The sequence below is a fragment of the Nilaparvata lugens genome, unplaced genomic scaffold, assembly GCF_014356525.2.
Source record: "Nilaparvata lugens isolate BPH unplaced genomic scaffold, ASM1435652v1 scaffold4804, whole genome shotgun sequence".
In the NCBI taxonomy this organism is placed as follows: domain Eukaryota; kingdom Metazoa; phylum Arthropoda; class Insecta; order Hemiptera; family Delphacidae; genus Nilaparvata; species Nilaparvata lugens.
Window position 1 is genome coordinate 7,583 of NW_024090824.1, and position 19,213 is coordinate 26,795.

The following is a 19,213-nucleotide window of genomic DNA, read 5'->3' on the forward strand; positions in this document are numbered from 1 at the left end:
AAGAAAGTTCAGCATTTCAACAGTAGCGATAATTTTAATTATTTCTAAAAGATGACGCAGTCAAGTGACGTGGTCATCGTGCACTCAAGTCTTGGCGTCATGTAAAATGCATTGGTTCAAAATCAAATAAAAAATTATACATTGGTTCTTCAAAACCAAAAATATAAGAAACCAAAACACCTGCAAGAAAAATCCTGTGCGCAGGTGAGAGTTGCTAATACAATTCGATACTCTATAATTATATAAATATTGATACTTTCAATTCTGTATGTATTCTGTGACATGGTCTCGCTCTTAAGCTGTGTTTACGCCAAATTTATTAACAAAATGTTTATTTTCCGTCCTTATAGATTATGCTAGATTGAACGGAACTTTAGACAACAACTTTACGTTTACCAGAGTCAACATTTTTTGTGTAGTTGAGAAGTTGATATTGTGGTAATTATTCATATTGAATGAAAAAGACTAAGAAATTGTCAAAAAAACCACTGATTTATTGATAATTAGAAAGACCGGTTTCGGTTATTACATCATTGTCAATCTCTGCTAAACTAAAAATAGTTAGTTTAGCAGAGATTGACAATGGTGTAATAACCGAAACCGGTCTTTCTAATTATCAATAAATCAGTGGTTTTTTGACAATTTCTTAGTCTTTTTCATTCAAAGAGTCAACATTGATTGTTGAGTTAGCCGTGAACCCCTCAATACAAACTGAATGCAGCCAACCAATACTACATTTTAAGGAAAAAAATAAAGTTACTTTTTTGTCATTCGTTGAGCGACGCGCTGAGCCGATCCGTGAAACCGCGGGTGCTACGCGACAGTGACGCTTTACGCGACTCGCCTGTCGTTGAATCGCCTGAGGACTCGCCGCGATGTCGGTGCCGTGTGGGATCGAAGTCGGGGTCGTGTCGGGTCACACGACAGCCTTCCGACTCCTGTCCAACGCTCGGGTTGATCGAGTTGGACAGCGCGATCGTCTTGTCAAAGTCGATTGTCGCGTAGCGCTGCGCGGGTCGCGCGTCGTCCGTCGGCGCAGCTAGCGACACGGGCGACGGAGGCACGGGCTGATCCCGTTCCAAGTCCAGCACCGCGTAGTTCACCTGTCGGTCCACCACGGACACCACTGACCTGTTGGCTAGGTTGGCCGGCAACACGAACGACTGTCGCGTCAGAGATCTCTCCATTCTCCGACTCCGGCGCCGACCATCTCCAGGTCGGCACCCAGCTCCAGGTTGGCATACTCGTGCAGATCCTCACTAACCGCGGCCTCACTAACCTGTCGCTGTCGCCTGCACATGCTTGCAGCCTGTCGCTGCCTGGACACCTGTCGCCTGCACAGGCCACCGGTGGCGGCGACTGGAGGTTGTGCATGCCTGGCTTGATGTTGATGTAAAACGGCGTGCCACCATTGGCTGCTCCATCTTCACTGCCTCCGTCGGCCGCTATCACACGGCACTCCTCCATTCGCGCCATCAGATTCGTTTCGCTTGATATGCTGTACGTTGGTGATACCTGTATCAACATCAACAGTTCAGTTCAGTTCATCTATTCCAATTTTCAAATCAAACAACAGAACAATAATAAAGCAATACAATATATAGAACAATAATATATTTTGAATCCAGTTTGAATTTTATATAGGTATGCTATATTTGTTAATATTCATGATAAATACTCGTATATGTCTCAATATGTTTGGTTTGAAGCATCTAAATTTAAAAATCTACTTTGTGTAAATAATTGAGGACTGACAATTTTGTGAAGTGGACGACTACAATACAACCTATATATATCGGACTATGTGTAACCTTATCTAAATTTGGGAGAGGAATAGCACAAGGTTACCTTATTTTTTTCTCTCCCTATCATTTTTATGGTGTTCTCATTGTATGATTCAATAAAGAATATTCAATAAGCAAAATTATTAAAACTATTCATTACTGTCAGGATTAATTCACAAATTGATAGCATTATTTTAATATACTTTCCATTGTTTGCATAAAAATATTTCTTTTTAAATTATTAGCTAGATTTAGAAACAGTTAATAAGTCTTTACTACTACTGGTGAACAAGTTAGTATCTTATTATATTACCGAGAAATTTCTGTATATATTCTTATATTTGAAATGAGGTATATATTTATATTTTATATTTGTTTTTTCAAATGAGGTTACCTAACCACTTTATATTATTGTTTTGTAATGGTTTGTGTATTATTTATTATTGTAAATTGTAAAGTGTGTCAATAAATGAACTAACTAACTATTTGGTTATATTATTCATTTATTTATATGGTTATTCATGTCCAACGGATCTCGAAAACGGCTCTAACGATTTTCACGAAATTTGGAGCATAGTAGGTTCAAGATATAAAAATTAGATTGAACTAGGTATCATCCCTGGGCAAACTCACTGAAGGACATGAAAAGGATAATAATTATTCATCCTTGGAAAAACACATGATATTTCCTCCTCTGTTGATAACGGAAGATGGGAGTGCCTGTGTGGGAGAGAAACAGAATTATGTTCAGCTGTTAAACTATTTGCAATCAACCAGCTTATCTCACGAGAAAATTATCTAAAAATTTTAATCGACTAATGACAAAATAATATGATTTGTTGACATGACATGGTATATCATTCTAAATTAGAGTATATAATGATTTTCAAATTTAATAATTATTTTACAGTTTCAAGTGATTAATGAGTGGTTATTTTGTTTATTCAATTTGGTTTGTAAGGCCCGCAGCAAAGTAGACACACGCTAATCCACGAAAAGCAACCCACGCCGTGGGATGTTTTGTAAACCATTGCTAGGCTTTTCCATCTGTGTAATCATACCTCTATTAGAGGTGGCTATGGTGTAATACATGCAATGGATAATCCAATTGTCAGCTAATTGATTATGAATAATTCTATAGTAATGGTTTACAAAATATCCCACGGCTTGGGTTGCTTTTCATGGATTAGCGTGGGTCTACTTTGCGGCGGGCCGAAACAATCTAAATTAGAACTTCTCTGCTTTCAAATGTTTGGACTGAAAATTGTACCTGAATTCAAGTGTATGGAACATAACCTACTTTCTGGACTATTTATAGTGTATTAATCAAAATTCGGGAAAAACAGTTTTGGGCTGTGCCTGTTAGCCCTTCCCCAATCATTTTGAAGAATTGTGTTCTGTTTATCAATAAATAAATAACGAGCAAAGCTCGGTGCCCCGATAATATGATACAAACCAACACCATAATTCAAGTACAAGATAAAGACATAGACTTAAAATTCCACAATATAGACATTCCAAATCTCAGAGGTACTGGCACTTCATGTCAATAAAATTATGTAACTCCACACCAGACAAATCAAAGTTACTAGCATTCACTTAATTTAAAAAATAAATAAATATGTATTAGTTGATGAATGTTTGTACACAGTAAATGATTTCTTTTCTATAAACTGGGTACCATTTCTCTTATGATATAATGAGTAACTTGTGATCTATGCTTTACATTACTTGTTAATTTAATTTTTGTATTTTAAGACTGACTTACGAATAATAGTGACTTAGAAAGGATGTGTTTTGACGAAATCGATGTATTTTTTGTAAATATTGAATGACTAATAAAATTCATTCTAATTCTAATAAAATACTGTCACCTGGTCATATGGGACATATATATGATTCATATATTTATCTCATATTGATCAGGATTTTAGAGTTTTTATTTACGAAAGTTTAATGAACGGTGTTTCTGCCTTTGAACAGTTTTGTCATCGACAGAAGATTGTTTATTTCACTTGTTATCAAATTATTGTAGCTTCTCTTTTGTTTTTCATAACAAACGTGCTCGCTTGTACGACGGATAAAAATATGTATTTGAAATGGCTTCATGTTTTGCATGACTGAGTTATATATTAATACCCAAAATTTTACTAGTGTGTGTGTGAGCTCGTTCGTTAGGACTGTGAGTAAAGTCCGGCTGTTCTGGTGAAGGGGATAGATTTTGTTCTTGTTTTATAATACAGTTTTTCCTGTCACAGTTCGGGCAGTTTAAAGAGAATTGTATTATTGAATAAGAGGGGATCTGAACCACTTCATAGATCAGTTTTTTTTTTTATTTTTCATTAATAATTAACGTCGCGATTAACCAGTGGATGCCAAATTGGGGGCCATTATCATAAGGTAGGTGACTACTGAGTCATGTTTTTAAATTTTCCATAACCACAACAAATTTAATCTTCACTAGCAGCCAAGCGAGTAGCCTTGAAATATTCATATATTTATTGTTATTTCATATTTTCCAATTATATTCTAATTTTGTATTAATAATTTATTGTTTTGTTTTTAATTATCAAAACCAGTACAATCATTTCTTGTTTTTCATTTTCCCACCCTTACATACTCGGTGAAGGCACATATTGCTTACATATTTGGTGGAGGTTTATCCTGCCGTCCATATCTTGTTTACAATACAAAAACAAGCTTCATGGTGGGGTCAACATCAACACTTCAGTTCAGTTCATCAACTCCAAACAAATTTTCAAATCAAACAACAGAACAATAATAACACAAATGGTTTCGAAATGTTCATAATCAATTTTCTTGTACCAATTCCTACTCTAGAACATGGTACGTCATAGTGGAGTAGGTCAATACAGGAAACACTAAACATGTAGAGGACACATTATAAGAAATTTCTGAAACTAACTATTGTATGTAATTGTAATCTGATTTCGAGCAAATGGGTTTCTGCTCAATTAAGAGAGAACTCAGAAAAACCTATTTACTTTGAATGATCCACCAGTGAGAGTAGTTAAGTTTTTAGATATTATTCCGATGGCATTATCATGGAAGCCTCATATCAATTAGATTAGTTCTAAACTGTCTCGAGTGGTATATCTACTGAGAATTTTGAAGAATCATGTTCCCAGGAATTATGTGATGTCAGCATACTTCGCTTTTTTCATAGAATCATATCCTATGTTGTTGGGTAATAGTAGACTACCTTCAGAAGAAGTTGTCAGGATACTAACAGATTCCGATAGATTGGCTCACTGTACCCCCTGTTTGTAGAATTGGAAATTTTCACTATAATCACCTTTATAATTTTTGAAAAAGTTATTCAATTTACTAAAAATATCTTTTAGTTGAGTTATTTTTTGTAAATTGAATAACTTTTTCAAAAATTGATATTTTTGTTTTACTAGATCAACAATACCAAGAAGAATCTATCCTCTAAATCTCATGGATTTATCTCTTACCGAATTTGCAATGTTCTGTCCCAAAAGTTTAATCTTTAGGCGCTCATATCTCAAAAAGTAATGATCAGAAAAAAAAATTTCCTGAGGAAACTTTTTCATTTTGATAGCTTGATGATATACAAATCTCAAATATGTCAAATTTCATGAAAATCTATTACCGCGTTTCGCCGTAAATGCGCAACATATAAACATTTAAACATTAAGAGAAATGCCAAACCGACGACTTGAATGTTAGACCTCACTTCGCTTGGTCAACAAGGTATTCTTAGTTTTTCTCTCCCAATCTGTGCTTCATTGTAAAAAAGAATAAATGAAGAATATTTGTGTTTTTATTTCATCATTATAGAACTTAGCTAAATCTCGAGCTCGGAAACCGGCCCTAAAACATCACAATATTGGAATGTGAAACATTTATAATTACATCTTGTATTTCTCTTGTAATTTCCTGAGGAAACTTTTTCATTTTGATAGCTTGATGGTATACAAATCGAAAAACTTTGAAAAATATCACGAGTAGAAAGTTTATTTTTAGCCTTTGCACAGCCTTAATGTAACGGAGATAACCTAACCTGTACAACGGTGGTGCGTTCATAGCTGGTGTGCGATTGTGTGAACATTAGAGGCGCCGGCTGGTTGTCTCTACGGAGCGTGGGTGCAGCCTCGCTTGGCACGGCCAGCGCCAGACTTGCGCTGTTACTACTGAAGGAGCGGCTCAGCTGGCGACAGTGTTGCCGGGTCGTCGCCGCCGCCGCTGGCAGGTCACCGTTCACATAGGGCGGTGAGGACGGCAACACCGCAGAGGCGGGACTGAGTGGCCCGTTGCTGGCCACACTGTTGTGTCGTAGCTGTGTCGTTTCCTGTCGCAGCGGTGTCGTTTCGGGTCGCAGCGGTGTCGGCTCCATGTATTCGCTGCCGCTGCCGCAGCTGACCGGCCTCTGGTGCTGGTGTGATAGCTGCGTGCCACTCAGTTCACGCGAGATCGCGTCCTCGGTCGTGCTATTACGCATCTACAAACATATCAAATCAAATTGAATAATTGTACTCAAAAATATACAAGATGTAATTATGAATGTTTTTCCTTTCCAATACTGTAATGTAAAACACCTATAGTGTTTCAATATCAGAGAGAATATATTTGAATCAATATCAGAGAGAAGGGTGGTGCAGATTTTAAGAAAGAATTGAGAAATATTTAATTTCAATCAGCCATATTGTATACAAGACTTCCTCAACTGATTACTCAACAATTAATATTGTGACACTATTTATATTGTATGAATGCAATGATAAATAAAGAACTATTTGATAGTGAGGTCCACGTTATAATGGCAGTATTTGATTAGCAATGGTATTGCTATCCTTGTTCATCATTCAACAAAATGGATAGCGCTATTTGCTTATTATACAAAAAATATGTGGAGGCAAAGAGGTAAAAAATCCAAAATTGCCTCCTTAACACAAGTTACACAATACAAATGTTATAAAGATATATGAACTTAGAATGCTATCTCTTTCTCGATTTGCTCTGTTGCCAGATCGTCTTTTGACAATTTAGAATTAATAATTAATTTCTAAGTTACAAATTAGAATTAATAACAAAATATTCCATCTTAATTATGAAACTTCATTATTGAAAAATATAATCTCTTCCTTAATAAAATATAATTGATAATGAGAACGAACAGTTACTGGTAAACGAGAATGAACAGTTGATATTACATCAATAAACCTGTATCAGCTACCGTCTATAGCAGGCATTGACAAGACAGAGGATCGGCAACGTTGTTCTCCTATCTTTTTCCACGGTCATTATAACTTGGACCTCACTATAATAAGGTAAGGTTAGGTTAAAATCCTTGTACAAATAATAAAACATATAATTATATGAATTATGTATTTGCTCAATAGATGAAATTCTTCGCTCCAATGGTCTAGTGGATAGAGTGCTTGCGTAGCAGCAGAGAGATCCCGGGTTCAAACCCTATCATTACCAAAAGTTTTTTAACCAGATCACTCCCGTGTTATCGGATGGGCACGTTAAACTGTCGGTCCCGGCTGAAGTATGACAGTCGTAAGGCCCATTGACGGCTTAAATTATATATTCAGGCGGTGGGACCTTCCCGCAAGGGACTCCCCACCAACAAAAGCCATACGAATTTACTTTTTACTTTTTTCGCTCCAATGGGTGCCACTTGTAGGTGTAGTATCTCAAATATTTATTTCAAATACATGTGCTTCTTAGGTGATGTTCATACATTATAACTAGATAGTTTGAAATCTCACAGTGAAGAGGCATTCCCACTCCAAATTGGTTATTCAGATATTAAGGAAAATCTACACAACTCATGGAATAACCCAGAAATAAGTGTAATATCTCATTAATCATTGAATGAATAATTTTTTACAAGATTTCAGTCAAGAGTGTAATGGGTATTTAAAATCGGAATATATTGGGGTTATATTATGTATGGTAATTGTGATGGTATTATAAGGTTGTGAGAACAACCCTAGACAGTATGAAACAATTTATAATAGGGGAATCGCTGGCTTGCGAGAGTTAAATTGATCTAACTCTATAACTCATGAGAAAGGAACTATATTTTAAAATAAAACAAAACAGTTATATTTTGGAGAACTAAGTAATCGATTTAATCAAATTGTAACTCAAAATGAAACTGGAAACTTAAATAAAATAATATTGAGAAAACCTTTTAAACCAACAAGAATAATTACAGGATTTGCCTTCAATAAAAAAAGATGAATATATATAATAATAAAATTGATAATATTAGCTCACTGAACTCACTGAACCAGGAAAATGGTGTCACGGAAAAGAAGGGTAGAGCCGGGCCCGATTATCTGCTGTAGATAGCTCCAGGTCCCGTCCTCGTAACCGACTGACTAGAGCCTCTCATTTTTTCCATAATTTTACTTGTCATGAATTTTCACCGTCGTCAACAATTTATCTATTCATTGTGAAAATTCATGACAAATAATAAAAATTATGTAGTTCTATTACAAGAGGTATAGCAAAGTATGGGTTTGTTCAATGTGGCCGGTCGGCAAAGATGGTCATCAATTCAAGTTTCCTCAAAATCCACTAAAAAGAAGGCATGCGATTGAGGGATGCATTGAGTGCTATGAATAAAGTAAAAACTTTAATAATAATCTTTTCAACACAATATAATATCAGCAAAGCCCTGATATAGCTAGTTTATCGTCCAAGAAATTGATTGTAATATTTATTTTTTATTGGAAAGTTTGACAGTAATTTTGGCCAACTAGATACCTCATGTAATTATTAATTATTATTAAACGAAAATCAAATTAAATGTTGTAAATCATCCCGAAGACTTCTGCTACTGCAAATATAGACAACTTCTTCAGGGTGACTTACAGCATTTAATTTGGATTTTCGTTTAATAATAAATATTAATTAATTAGCATTTGAATAATTGCAATATCTCAGTAATTACCATCTGTATTACATGTATACGAAAAGAGGTAATCATGATATTGAATATCTTAGCAGATTTTGAAACTGTTTCTTGGAAAGTAGACACAGCTAGAAGACATTCGACTCCAAACCTTCAATCAGATGAATCCAAAAAGCTAACTCACCGTAAGGCTCCCAGGAGAGGGTGTTAGGGGCCTAACAGAATCAAGAAGATGCTGTAAAGTGTAAAATAGAAATAGTTGATGAAATTTAAAGAGCTCCCGGCAAAATGTTTGTGTAAAAAAATTATGAAATATTTTCACAAATATTTGTGAGAAAAAAGTGTGAATTTTGTACAAGGAATTGGGTTGTACCATAGAGAAACAATAGCGTAAGTAGATATCCCTTGGTATAGTGCATATATGCAGAGATTTATTTGTTAGTATGGACTGTTGACAGTGCCATCATTGTATATACTGGCATGCCTAACATCAATGAAGAAAACTATTAGTGAATATCTGTTGAACAGTAATGTACATAGCTATGGAACTAGGCATAGAATAATTTAGAGTTAATTATTGTCATTATGCGGGATCGCAAAAGAATTGCAATACATGTCTATTAACTTTTTAATGCTCTCCCTAATGAGATAAAGAAGTAACTGTGTGAGTTTTGAATGATTTTTAAAAAATTGCTGGTTGGAAAATGTTTATATAAGGTAGAAGAGTTTTTCGAAATTCAATTTTGAAAGTTATTTGAGTAATATGTTTTTTTTTGGACTTGAGAGTGCTAGACAATTGAGTTTAAAAATAAAATAGATTAAAATAGTAAAAATGAAATGTGATGTATATATATATATATAATATATTATATATATATATATATATATATAATATATATATATATATATATATATATATGATGTGTTATTAGACTACTGTAAGTTTGAACTGACGGTGTTATGTCATTTTCCTTTTTTTTACAATAAATTATTTATTTATTTTTATTTATTTATGTCGCAACTTTTCTGTTATCTCAAGCCGATTACTGTCGATTATTGTCGATTTTTACTGTTTTGCAAAACCAGGTAAGAGTGTATGAGCGGCACAATATGAGAGACTACCAGCGTCATAAAGCTTCACAGGAAAGAACTACGTGGACTATCAGCTTGAGATAACAGTAAAAGCTGCGACATAAACGCTCTATACCATGGGATATCTACTTATACTATTGTTTCTATATATCTGTATACTATTATTGATATCTATATACTATTGTTTCTCTATGGTTATACAATCGGAAAAATAGAATAAGTAGATATCCTATGATGTACGGTGTTTTTGTTCCAAATTTCACTGTTGACTCAAGCCGATAGTCCTAGTAGTTATTTTTTCATGGAGTTATGTGACACTTATAGCTCCCGGCAAAATGTTTGTGTAAAAAAAATTAAATATTTTCACAAATATTTGTGAGAAAAAAGTGTGAATTTTGTACAAGGAATCGGGTTATAGCCTACAGGGTGGGACAGAGCCGACTGACGAGTTTGAAAGGGTTATAAATAATGAACGGAGAAACTTAGAAAAAAATGGTTTGGTTTATTGAATTCAGCTCGAAAAATAGTTTTTAGTGTTAGTTTTTGAAAATTATATCGGTTAAATGGCGGCCATCAGCAGCTATACACTGATGTAGCCTATTTTTGAAATTTTCAAACGCATTTTGGCATATTGCCACTGGTAAGGCCTCAATCTCCTCCCTGATTTTCTCCTTAAGCTCTTCCAAAGTGTGTGGGCGATGTTTGAAAACCTTTTCTTTGAGGTAGCCCCACAGGAAAAAGTCACAGACACTCAAATCGGGTGAGCGTGCCGGCCACTTCACGTCCCCCCTCAGAGAGATAAGTCGCCCTGGGAACATTTCTCTCAACAAATCCATTGAAATGCGCACTGTGTGGGCTGTAGCCCCATCCTGCTGAAACCATATTTCCCCCAAGTCTTGTTCCTCAGCAAGTTCTTTCAATTTGGGTTGCAGAAGCGTTTGTAACATTGTGACATAACGCTCGGAGGTGACAGTGACGGTGATGTTGTCATCTTCGAAGAAGTATGGCCCTATCACTCCAAATTGAGAAACGGCACACCAAACTGTCACTTTTGGTGAATTAAGTGGTCTTTCATGAAGTTGTCGAGGGTTATTTGCTGCCCAGTACCGGAAGTTTTGTTTGTTGACAGCTCCACACAGATGAAAATGAGCCTCGTCACTGCAGAAAAGAGTCGCCATTGCCGGGATGCGTTGAAGCATTTCCTTGCAACAATTTTTACGGTTCAAAAAATCGGCGGCATTTAATTTTTGCACAATCATGATTTTATATGGATGAAAAAACAAATGTTCATGAAGAATCCTCCTAATTGAACGGCTGGACATCCCCAAAGCTATTGCATGCCTGTGTGCAGAACGCCTCGGTGATTGCTCGACTGCTACTCTCACAATTTCAATGTTTTCGGGAGTTCTCACTGATTTTCGTAAAAAGCGCGAACAACATAACCGCGATGCTCTCCCGTCCAATTCATGATGCACACTAAAAACTATTCTCCCGGGACTGTACAATGACGCCCACCGAGCCTGCCTACTCCCACCACAGGCTGAGCAGTGCCCCCTCCAAACTCGTCAGTCGGCTCTGCCCCACCCTGTACCATAGAGAAACAATAGCGTAAGTAGATATCCCTTGGTATAGGGAATTTATGTCGCAACTTTTACTGTTATCTCAAGCCGATTACTGTCGATTATTGTCGATTTTTACTGTTATGACCAGGTAAGAGTGTATGAGCGGCACAATATGAGAGACTTCCAGCGTCATAAAGCTTCACAGGAAAGAACTACGTGGACTATCAGCTTGAGATAACAGTAAAAGTTGCGACATAAACGCTCTATACCATGGGATATCTACTTATACTATTGTTTCTATATATCTGTATACTATTGATATCTATATACTATTGTTTCTCTATGGTTATACATATTCGGGAAAATAGAATAAGAAGATATCCTATGATGTACGGTGCTTTTGTACCAAATTTCACTGTTGACTCAAGCCGATAGTCCTAGTAGTTATTTTTCGTGGAGTTATGTGACACTGATAGCATAGAGAAACAATAGCGTAAGTAGATATCCCATGGTATAGGGAATTTATGTCGCAACTTTAACTGTTATCTCAAGCCGATTATTGTCAATTTTTACTGTTTTGTTGATGTGAAAGTGTATGAACGGCACAATTTGAGAGACTACCAGCGTCACACGGCTGCATAGGAAAGAACTACGTGAACTATCGGCTTGGGATAACATAAAAGTTTCTCTCGTATTTTGCCAATCTTACCCGGCCAAATCAGTAATAATATAAAGTAGTAGACAATTAATAATCAGCTTGAAATTTGGAACATAAACGACCTACAGACCTACCTTAGGATATCTACTTAACTCATACTGTTTTCTCTAGACCCAGATTTATGGTCGAAACAGGTACTTGATGATCTAAGATCTTGACAAACTTAGACCCTCCCGTACAATCATATTTGAAATGCACACCTGAATATTTATTTATTCATTTTCATTAACCAATGCATCAAATACATTATTAGAAAAGGACCAACAGGCCTAGCCCACAGCTGTTCCCTTTCCCAATTTTGAAAGTAGTAAACCAATGTCTGAAGGGTAGGTTATGTTGCTTCACTTTGAATCAAATTCCGAGTCCAGAAATATACAAACCAGAATTTCGAATTTAATTAGATTGAAAACCGAAAAGAATTTACATTAACCAATACACTAATCAAATACATGATTGGAAAAGGACCAACAGGCCTAGCCCACAACTGTTCCCTTTCCCAATTTTGAAAGTAGTAAGCCAATGTCTGAAGGGTAGGTTATGTTGCTTCACTTTGAATCAAATTCCGTGTCCAGAAATATACGAACCAAAATTTAGAATTTAATTAGATTGAAAAGTATAAAAACAAATTTTTATTAAATGATATAGTTCAATATGATTTTAGACCAAATACAATCTATAAATATAAAATTTATAAAACAAAACTAACAGTAGTTAGAAGACAGCTCATTTATATAAGAGTACAAGATTCATAATGAATTGCCTTTTGATCTGGAAGCAGAAATTAATTACAAAATACTAAAAAATTGGATGAGAAAACTATTTCTTTTCAATTGAAAGCATTATCTAATTTTTTAAAAAACATATTTTAAAGCGTGGATTATATATTTTTCTCTATTATTGTATAAAACTAGGAAACAACCAATGTAACTAGCTGATTGCAACTCTCACCAGCGGGCAAGGCTTGATTCCTTTTGCTGGTGATGCCGGATTACCATTGAGAAGTATCTAATTATGATTTTGGTATTATTATGCTTAATTTTATTTTAATTATTTTATACTTTTGATTATAAAATTATGTATTTCTTTTCTTTTCTTTTATTATGTTTTGAATATGATTGTATTTATGTATGGCAAATAAATGATTTGATTTGATTTGAAAACCGAAAATAATAAAAATATTGCACCAAACTGTGAAGGTTTCAAAACTTGAAAACATTGAATTATTTAGAAATTTGGAAACTAAATATGTAACTGGGGGAGATTTGATGGTCAAAATAGGTACTTGATGATCTGAGATCTGAACGAACGTAGACCGTGAGACCCTTCAGTATTTGATGAGAAATAGAAATCCACAGACTGCAGGAGAAGGGATTGACAAGACAGAGGTTCGGCAACGTTGATCTCCTATCTTTCTCCACTGCCATTATAACGTGGACCTCACTATAGGCCAATGTATATCGAGGTTCCACACTGTACTACCAAAAATATTCCTTGAATACATTTTAAAGAATATAATAATCAAATTTATTCTGAAGAAAGGAAATTATCAAGGATACTCAGGCCTGGTTGCGCAAAAATCTGATGAGTTATAACAGTGATTGAATGACGGTTGAAAGCCACAGGAACAAATTAGATAAGCGGAAGACATCTTTAATGATCAGTACTTAATTACAATCAAAATTCAACAGACTTTTGTGCAACTGACCTCTAAGGCTCAACTCACACTCACGCGACTCAGGTCAAGAAGAGACTCGACTCTAGTGGAGAGCATGAGCTTCCAAATGGTGACAGTCGCGGAGACTAGAATCGACTGGTCTGGAAACACATGCTCTTGACTAGAGTCGAGTCTCTTCTCGACCTGAGTCGCGTAAACTCACACTTACGCCTTAGTCTTTAAATAGTCAAAGTGATGTTTTTATTACAATGATCATCTTCTAAATTAATCGAGTAGTAGTCTTGTGAGGTGAGAGATCTTTTCTCACCTACTTATCAATACAGTAAATTATCAAAAAGATAAGGATATTTATAATAGATTGAATAATTAAAATTGGTATATGACTAACTGAAACCCTAAGGCTCAACTCACATTTAGGCGACTCATGTCGAGAAGAGACTCGACTCTAGTCGAGAGCATGTGTTTTCAAATGGTGACACTCAGACCAGTCGACTCTAGTCAAGAGCATGTGTTCTCAAATGGTGACAGTCGCGGAGACTAGAATCGACTGGTCTGAGTGTCACCATTTGGAAACACATGCTCTCCACTAGAGTCCAGTCTCTCCTCGACCTGAGTCGCGCCTTAGGTGTGAGTTGAGCCTTAAGGTGCGTACATACTTTCGCTCTGCTCCGCAACCGAACGTCACTCCAGCAGAGCGATTGATGATCGACCGGGGAGCAACAGTGGTTCGACCGGGGAACGTGAGAAGATCTAACATCTTCCGTAACGTTCATGATGGGGTGCGTGGGCGGAGCGACTGTGGTTCGATGGAGGAACGAGGGCGGTACGAAGGCGGAGCGTGCTCGGTGCGCGTTGGAAGTGCGTATATGTAAAAGCAGCTTTAGACCTTCCCGTTTTTGATGAACTAAGACCCCGAGACCCTCCCGTATTTGATGAGAAAAAGAAATGCAGGCGTGTTTATGCAACTGGAGCAGATTGATTAGTTAAAATGGGTACATGACCAACTGAAAACCCTTGGACCCTCCCGTATTTGATGTAGACTCCTGAGATCTTGATGAACTGAGACCCTCCCGTAAAATCCTATGTAATGTAATCCGATATGACAGTAGTAGACAGTAATCTGCTTGAGTTAACAAAAAATTGGCTAGTTATTTAGAACATATACGACACATATCCATGGGATATCTGTTTATAACGGATGACCCAGAATAACGGGAACTTTTAAAAACGCCATAAAACAAAAGTTGGAAGGGCAAAAATGATTTTATTTAAACTAATGTGAATTTCAAGACTTGCCATTTGAGAATTATTGATAACATTTATAACTTTTTGATAACAATTACTTCATTAAGATGGCTTCCTCCTGCACGAATACACTCTTGAAGTCTGTGTTGAGATTCCTGAACGATTGCTGCAACATTTCAGCTGGGGATATTCTCAATTTCATTCTGAATTGTCTGTTATGATTCAACCACAGTTATTGGTCAAGTTGTGAAAACTTGATTTTGAGATAGCTCCACAAACAAAATCTCAGGTGGACGGATCCAAGGGACCAGGAAACGCAACCTAATCGTGAGATTACACGGTTACCAAACAATAATCACTCGCACAGTTGCCATTAACTGCCGTGCAGTGTGGATTTCGCTCACAATTTGATCAATAATTTTAAATTGATTAGAAATTAATAACAAATTCGAAATGAAATCCGCGATATCCCAGATGAGATATTGCAGCGATCAATGATGAATCGTCAACACAGATTTGAACAATGTATTCGTTCAGGAGGAAGACATTTAAATGGAGTAATTGTCAAAAAGAGATAGATGTTACTAGTAGGTTCTGTGAACAGTAGACCTCGCGATCAGTAAGTTACATTAACCTGTTATGTTTTCTCGAAAATTAATAAATAATTTATCAATTTAAATTGTCTAGAAAAAATCCTAAATAAACATAGAGCTTTCTGTCCTATCGTACCGTGACGTGTCGTCCCGGAATGTGAGTGTGAGCGCTGTTATCAGGTCTGGCTGCAACTGTCTACAACGTTGATGGAAAGATACATTTTCAAGATGTTCGATGTTTTTGAACGGGTAGTATTATAGTCCACTAAAAAGCTGATTTATGATGAATAATTCTATAGTCTGATTTTTACTCCAATATTGGCGTATGAGGGAGGCACCTTTTTCCTTTTATATTATCCTTGAAATGCAAAATTTCAAAAAACCGTATGTATACGTCGAAGCAAAATTCAAAAAGGAACATATCTGTCAAATTTCATGAAAATCTATTGCTGCGTTTCGCTGTAAATGCGGAACATATAAACATAAATATAAAAAAATATAGAAACATGAAGAGAAATGCAAAACCGTCGACTTGAATCTTAGACTTCACTTCGCTCGGACAATTAATTATTCTTCAATGGCAAGCCTTGAACTTCACATTAGTTTAAATAAAATCATTTTTTCCTCAACCTACTGTCTAAAGTACTTACTTTACTCCCTGAAACCTAATACTAAAGTGTCACTTTTTCGCTCTCGGGGAGTAAAAGTGACTCCATTTAAATAACATGGGGAGCATCTCTATTTTGAAACTTACATTGTAATAGGTTAGAAGGTCTAAGCTCAGATGAGAAAGCATAATAGAGGTGTCTGTCATTGAGTCAACTGAATTCAATACCACAACCAGAAATTTGATTAACTCATGAAATATATGTTTGTATGATAATTATTATATTCTTAATATTAGTAGACGATAAAATGTATACAATTTTTAAAATATCTTATTGTATTCAAAATACCAGCCAACAAATATTTTTGATCTGCAATTCAAATCTGAACCGCGTGATCTGGAGTCAGCCATTTTTGGTAGCTGCTCAGGTGATATAATTGTTACAACTTTTGCCGATAGATAGTGCAATCGGCAGTGCCAATCAGAATCAGACGACCGGTTTTTAGGTTTTAGATTTAGGTTATGTTGTTAGGAATCATTGTCACCAATGCGTAAGTTATTAGAATGATTTTATTTGCAGTTTCTATAAAAAAATGTAGATGGAGGAAAAATGTTGTGTGAAAAATACTTTTTCTCCCTCAGGAAAATTGCTGCCCTCGGCTTCGCATCGGACTTCAAACTTTTTCCCACAGGGAGAAAAAGTTGTACTTTTCACTCTAGATATACAAATAACTATTGCCCATCCCACTTTTTTCTATGGCGTTTTTAAAAGTTGCCGTTATTCTGGGTCACCCGGTACTATGTTTCCTCAATGCTGAGACCCTGAAATCCTCCCGTATGACGGTATTTGATGAGAAACATGAATGCACACCTGTATATGCGACTGGAGCAGATTGAAGAGTTCCTCAGCGCGCCGACAACGGAACGCGTAGACGCCCGGCCCGGTGCGACAGCGTCGTCCCGACTCGAAGCTGAAGATGTCGGCGTCGAAACCGTAGCGACGCAGCGATCGTAACGGCCAGCGTACCGGCGACCTCTGTCGCTGGTAGACTATCAGGTCCGTGTCTGTCACCTCCAGTTGACCGTCGTGCAGTTTTTGGCCTTCCTCGTCCACGTTTACCACCTTATCAACAAGACAAAAACAAAGATAATTCATTCATTCATACAATAAGTACATTATTATAATTTTTAGTTAAATTCAACTTTAACTTTGCTGCATTATTTCGAAATATTTTGTTTTTCTTTTACTGTTTTGCAACTCTCACCAGCGGGCAAAGATTTTCTTTTTGCTGGTGATGCCTAGATTTTATATTTTATTTTAATTTTATTCAAATATATGTATGAGTAATTATGCTTATGTATTTATATTTTTAATGATATGTCATATTATAAAGATTTTGTAATATGTTTTGAATATTCTAATTGGCAATAAATGAAATTGAAATTATCGAAATGATAGGGAGAGGAAAAATAAGATAACCTTGTGCTATTCCTCTCCCAAATTTAGATAAGGTTACACATAGTCCGAAATAGGTTAAGTCTTGTAGTTGTTCACTTCACAAAATTTTCAGTCCTTGATTATTTTTTCACAAAGTAGTACTTATAATAATTCCGTAACAACGACAAATTCAACATCCAGTTAACGAATAGCCATTTAACCGTTCTTAAGCCTGGTTTTCACTAGTAGAGTTAGTGGTCGAGTAACTGGTATACTAACTATACCGAGCTAACTCCACTCTACTCTGTGGGGTGATTCCAGTGCTGCAAAAAAGCTTTCATTTGGCGAAAAAGAGCTATCAGAACAATTTGTGATATGAAAACTATGTATACTGTAGAGCTTATTTTACAAATATAAAAATAATGACTTTGGCATGTATCTTCATTTTTCAAAACTTGATTTATGTCAAGAAAAATTTAAATCAGTTCACTTCCAATGATACTGTTCATACATTTCATACGAGACATAGATATACGATCCACCCCACACAGGCTAGGCCTCGAGGCGTTTTTTACTTTCCTTGCCCTATACCATAGGTAAGGAAAGTATTGCTTTCCGAAAAAAATTAAGGTACCCCAATTTCTAAATTTCTATACGTTTCAAAGTCCCCTGAGTCCAAAAAAGTGTTTTTTTGGGTATTGGTCTGTATGTGTGTATGTGTGTGTGTGTGTGTATGAGTGTATGTGCGTCTGTGTACACGATATCTCATCTCCCAATTAACGGAATGATTGAAATTTAGAACTTAAGGCCCTTACAATATAAGGATCCGACACGAACAATTTCGATCAAATGCAATTCAAGATGGCGGCTAAAATGGCGAAAATGTTGTCAGAAACAGGGTTTTTCACGATTTTCTCGAAGAGGGCTCCAACGATTTTGATTAAAGTTATACCGAAAATAGTCATCAATAAGCTCTATCAACTGCCACATGTCCCATATCTGTAAAAATTTCAGGAGCTCCGCCCCATCAATGCAGATAGATTCCCAATTATCAGGCTTCAGATACAATTGAAACAAAAAAAATCAAGTGGAGTAGATTGAGCATGAAAATCTCTACATTTAATGTTCAGTAACATTTTCACCTAAAATTGAAAATAAGCTTTGAATTCCAGAAAATGTGATTATTCAATTTCAAATTATTGTTGATTCTATTAAATTATTCACTATGAAGAGATAGCAGACCTCATGTGTGTCTCCAGCGTTATTGCCCTATCACCAGCTGGCTCAAATCTTTGAATAGTAGACTTGAGATGCGCGGGAACACTAGCGTCAGGTGATCAATTTTCATAGCGGCAAGGAAAGTTGTGTGAGTGCGCCACACCAGATTTTTGTTTTATTTATTCTCATAAAAGAATCTTATCATTTTGTTACATCATTATTACTGTACATTTCTATGTTTAGAAACAGATTTTCCTGTTATTGAACTAGTTTTTGGATGAATAAAATCTTTTTTATTTCATATGACTTGGTACAAGTGTGTTTAGGCTAATTTAACTATATGCTAGCGGTCTTTATCCATTAGA

At 35.9% G+C, this 19,213-nt stretch overlaps 1 protein-coding gene across 1 annotated transcript; it reads right to left on the reverse strand.

Annotated features, from left to right (window-relative positions):
- Positions 1 to 374: 374 nt before the first annotated feature.
- On the reverse strand, positions 375 to 17,315 carry LOC111061711 (the record flags this gene model as incomplete). Its single annotated transcript, XM_039444487.1, has 3 exons — positions 375 to 1,515; positions 5,833 to 6,270; positions 17,064 to 17,315. Coding segments are annotated over 3 exons (1,221 nt in total), but the record flags the coding sequence as incomplete, so codon positions are not given.
- Between the last annotated feature and the right edge of the window lie 1,898 nt (positions 17,316 to 19,213).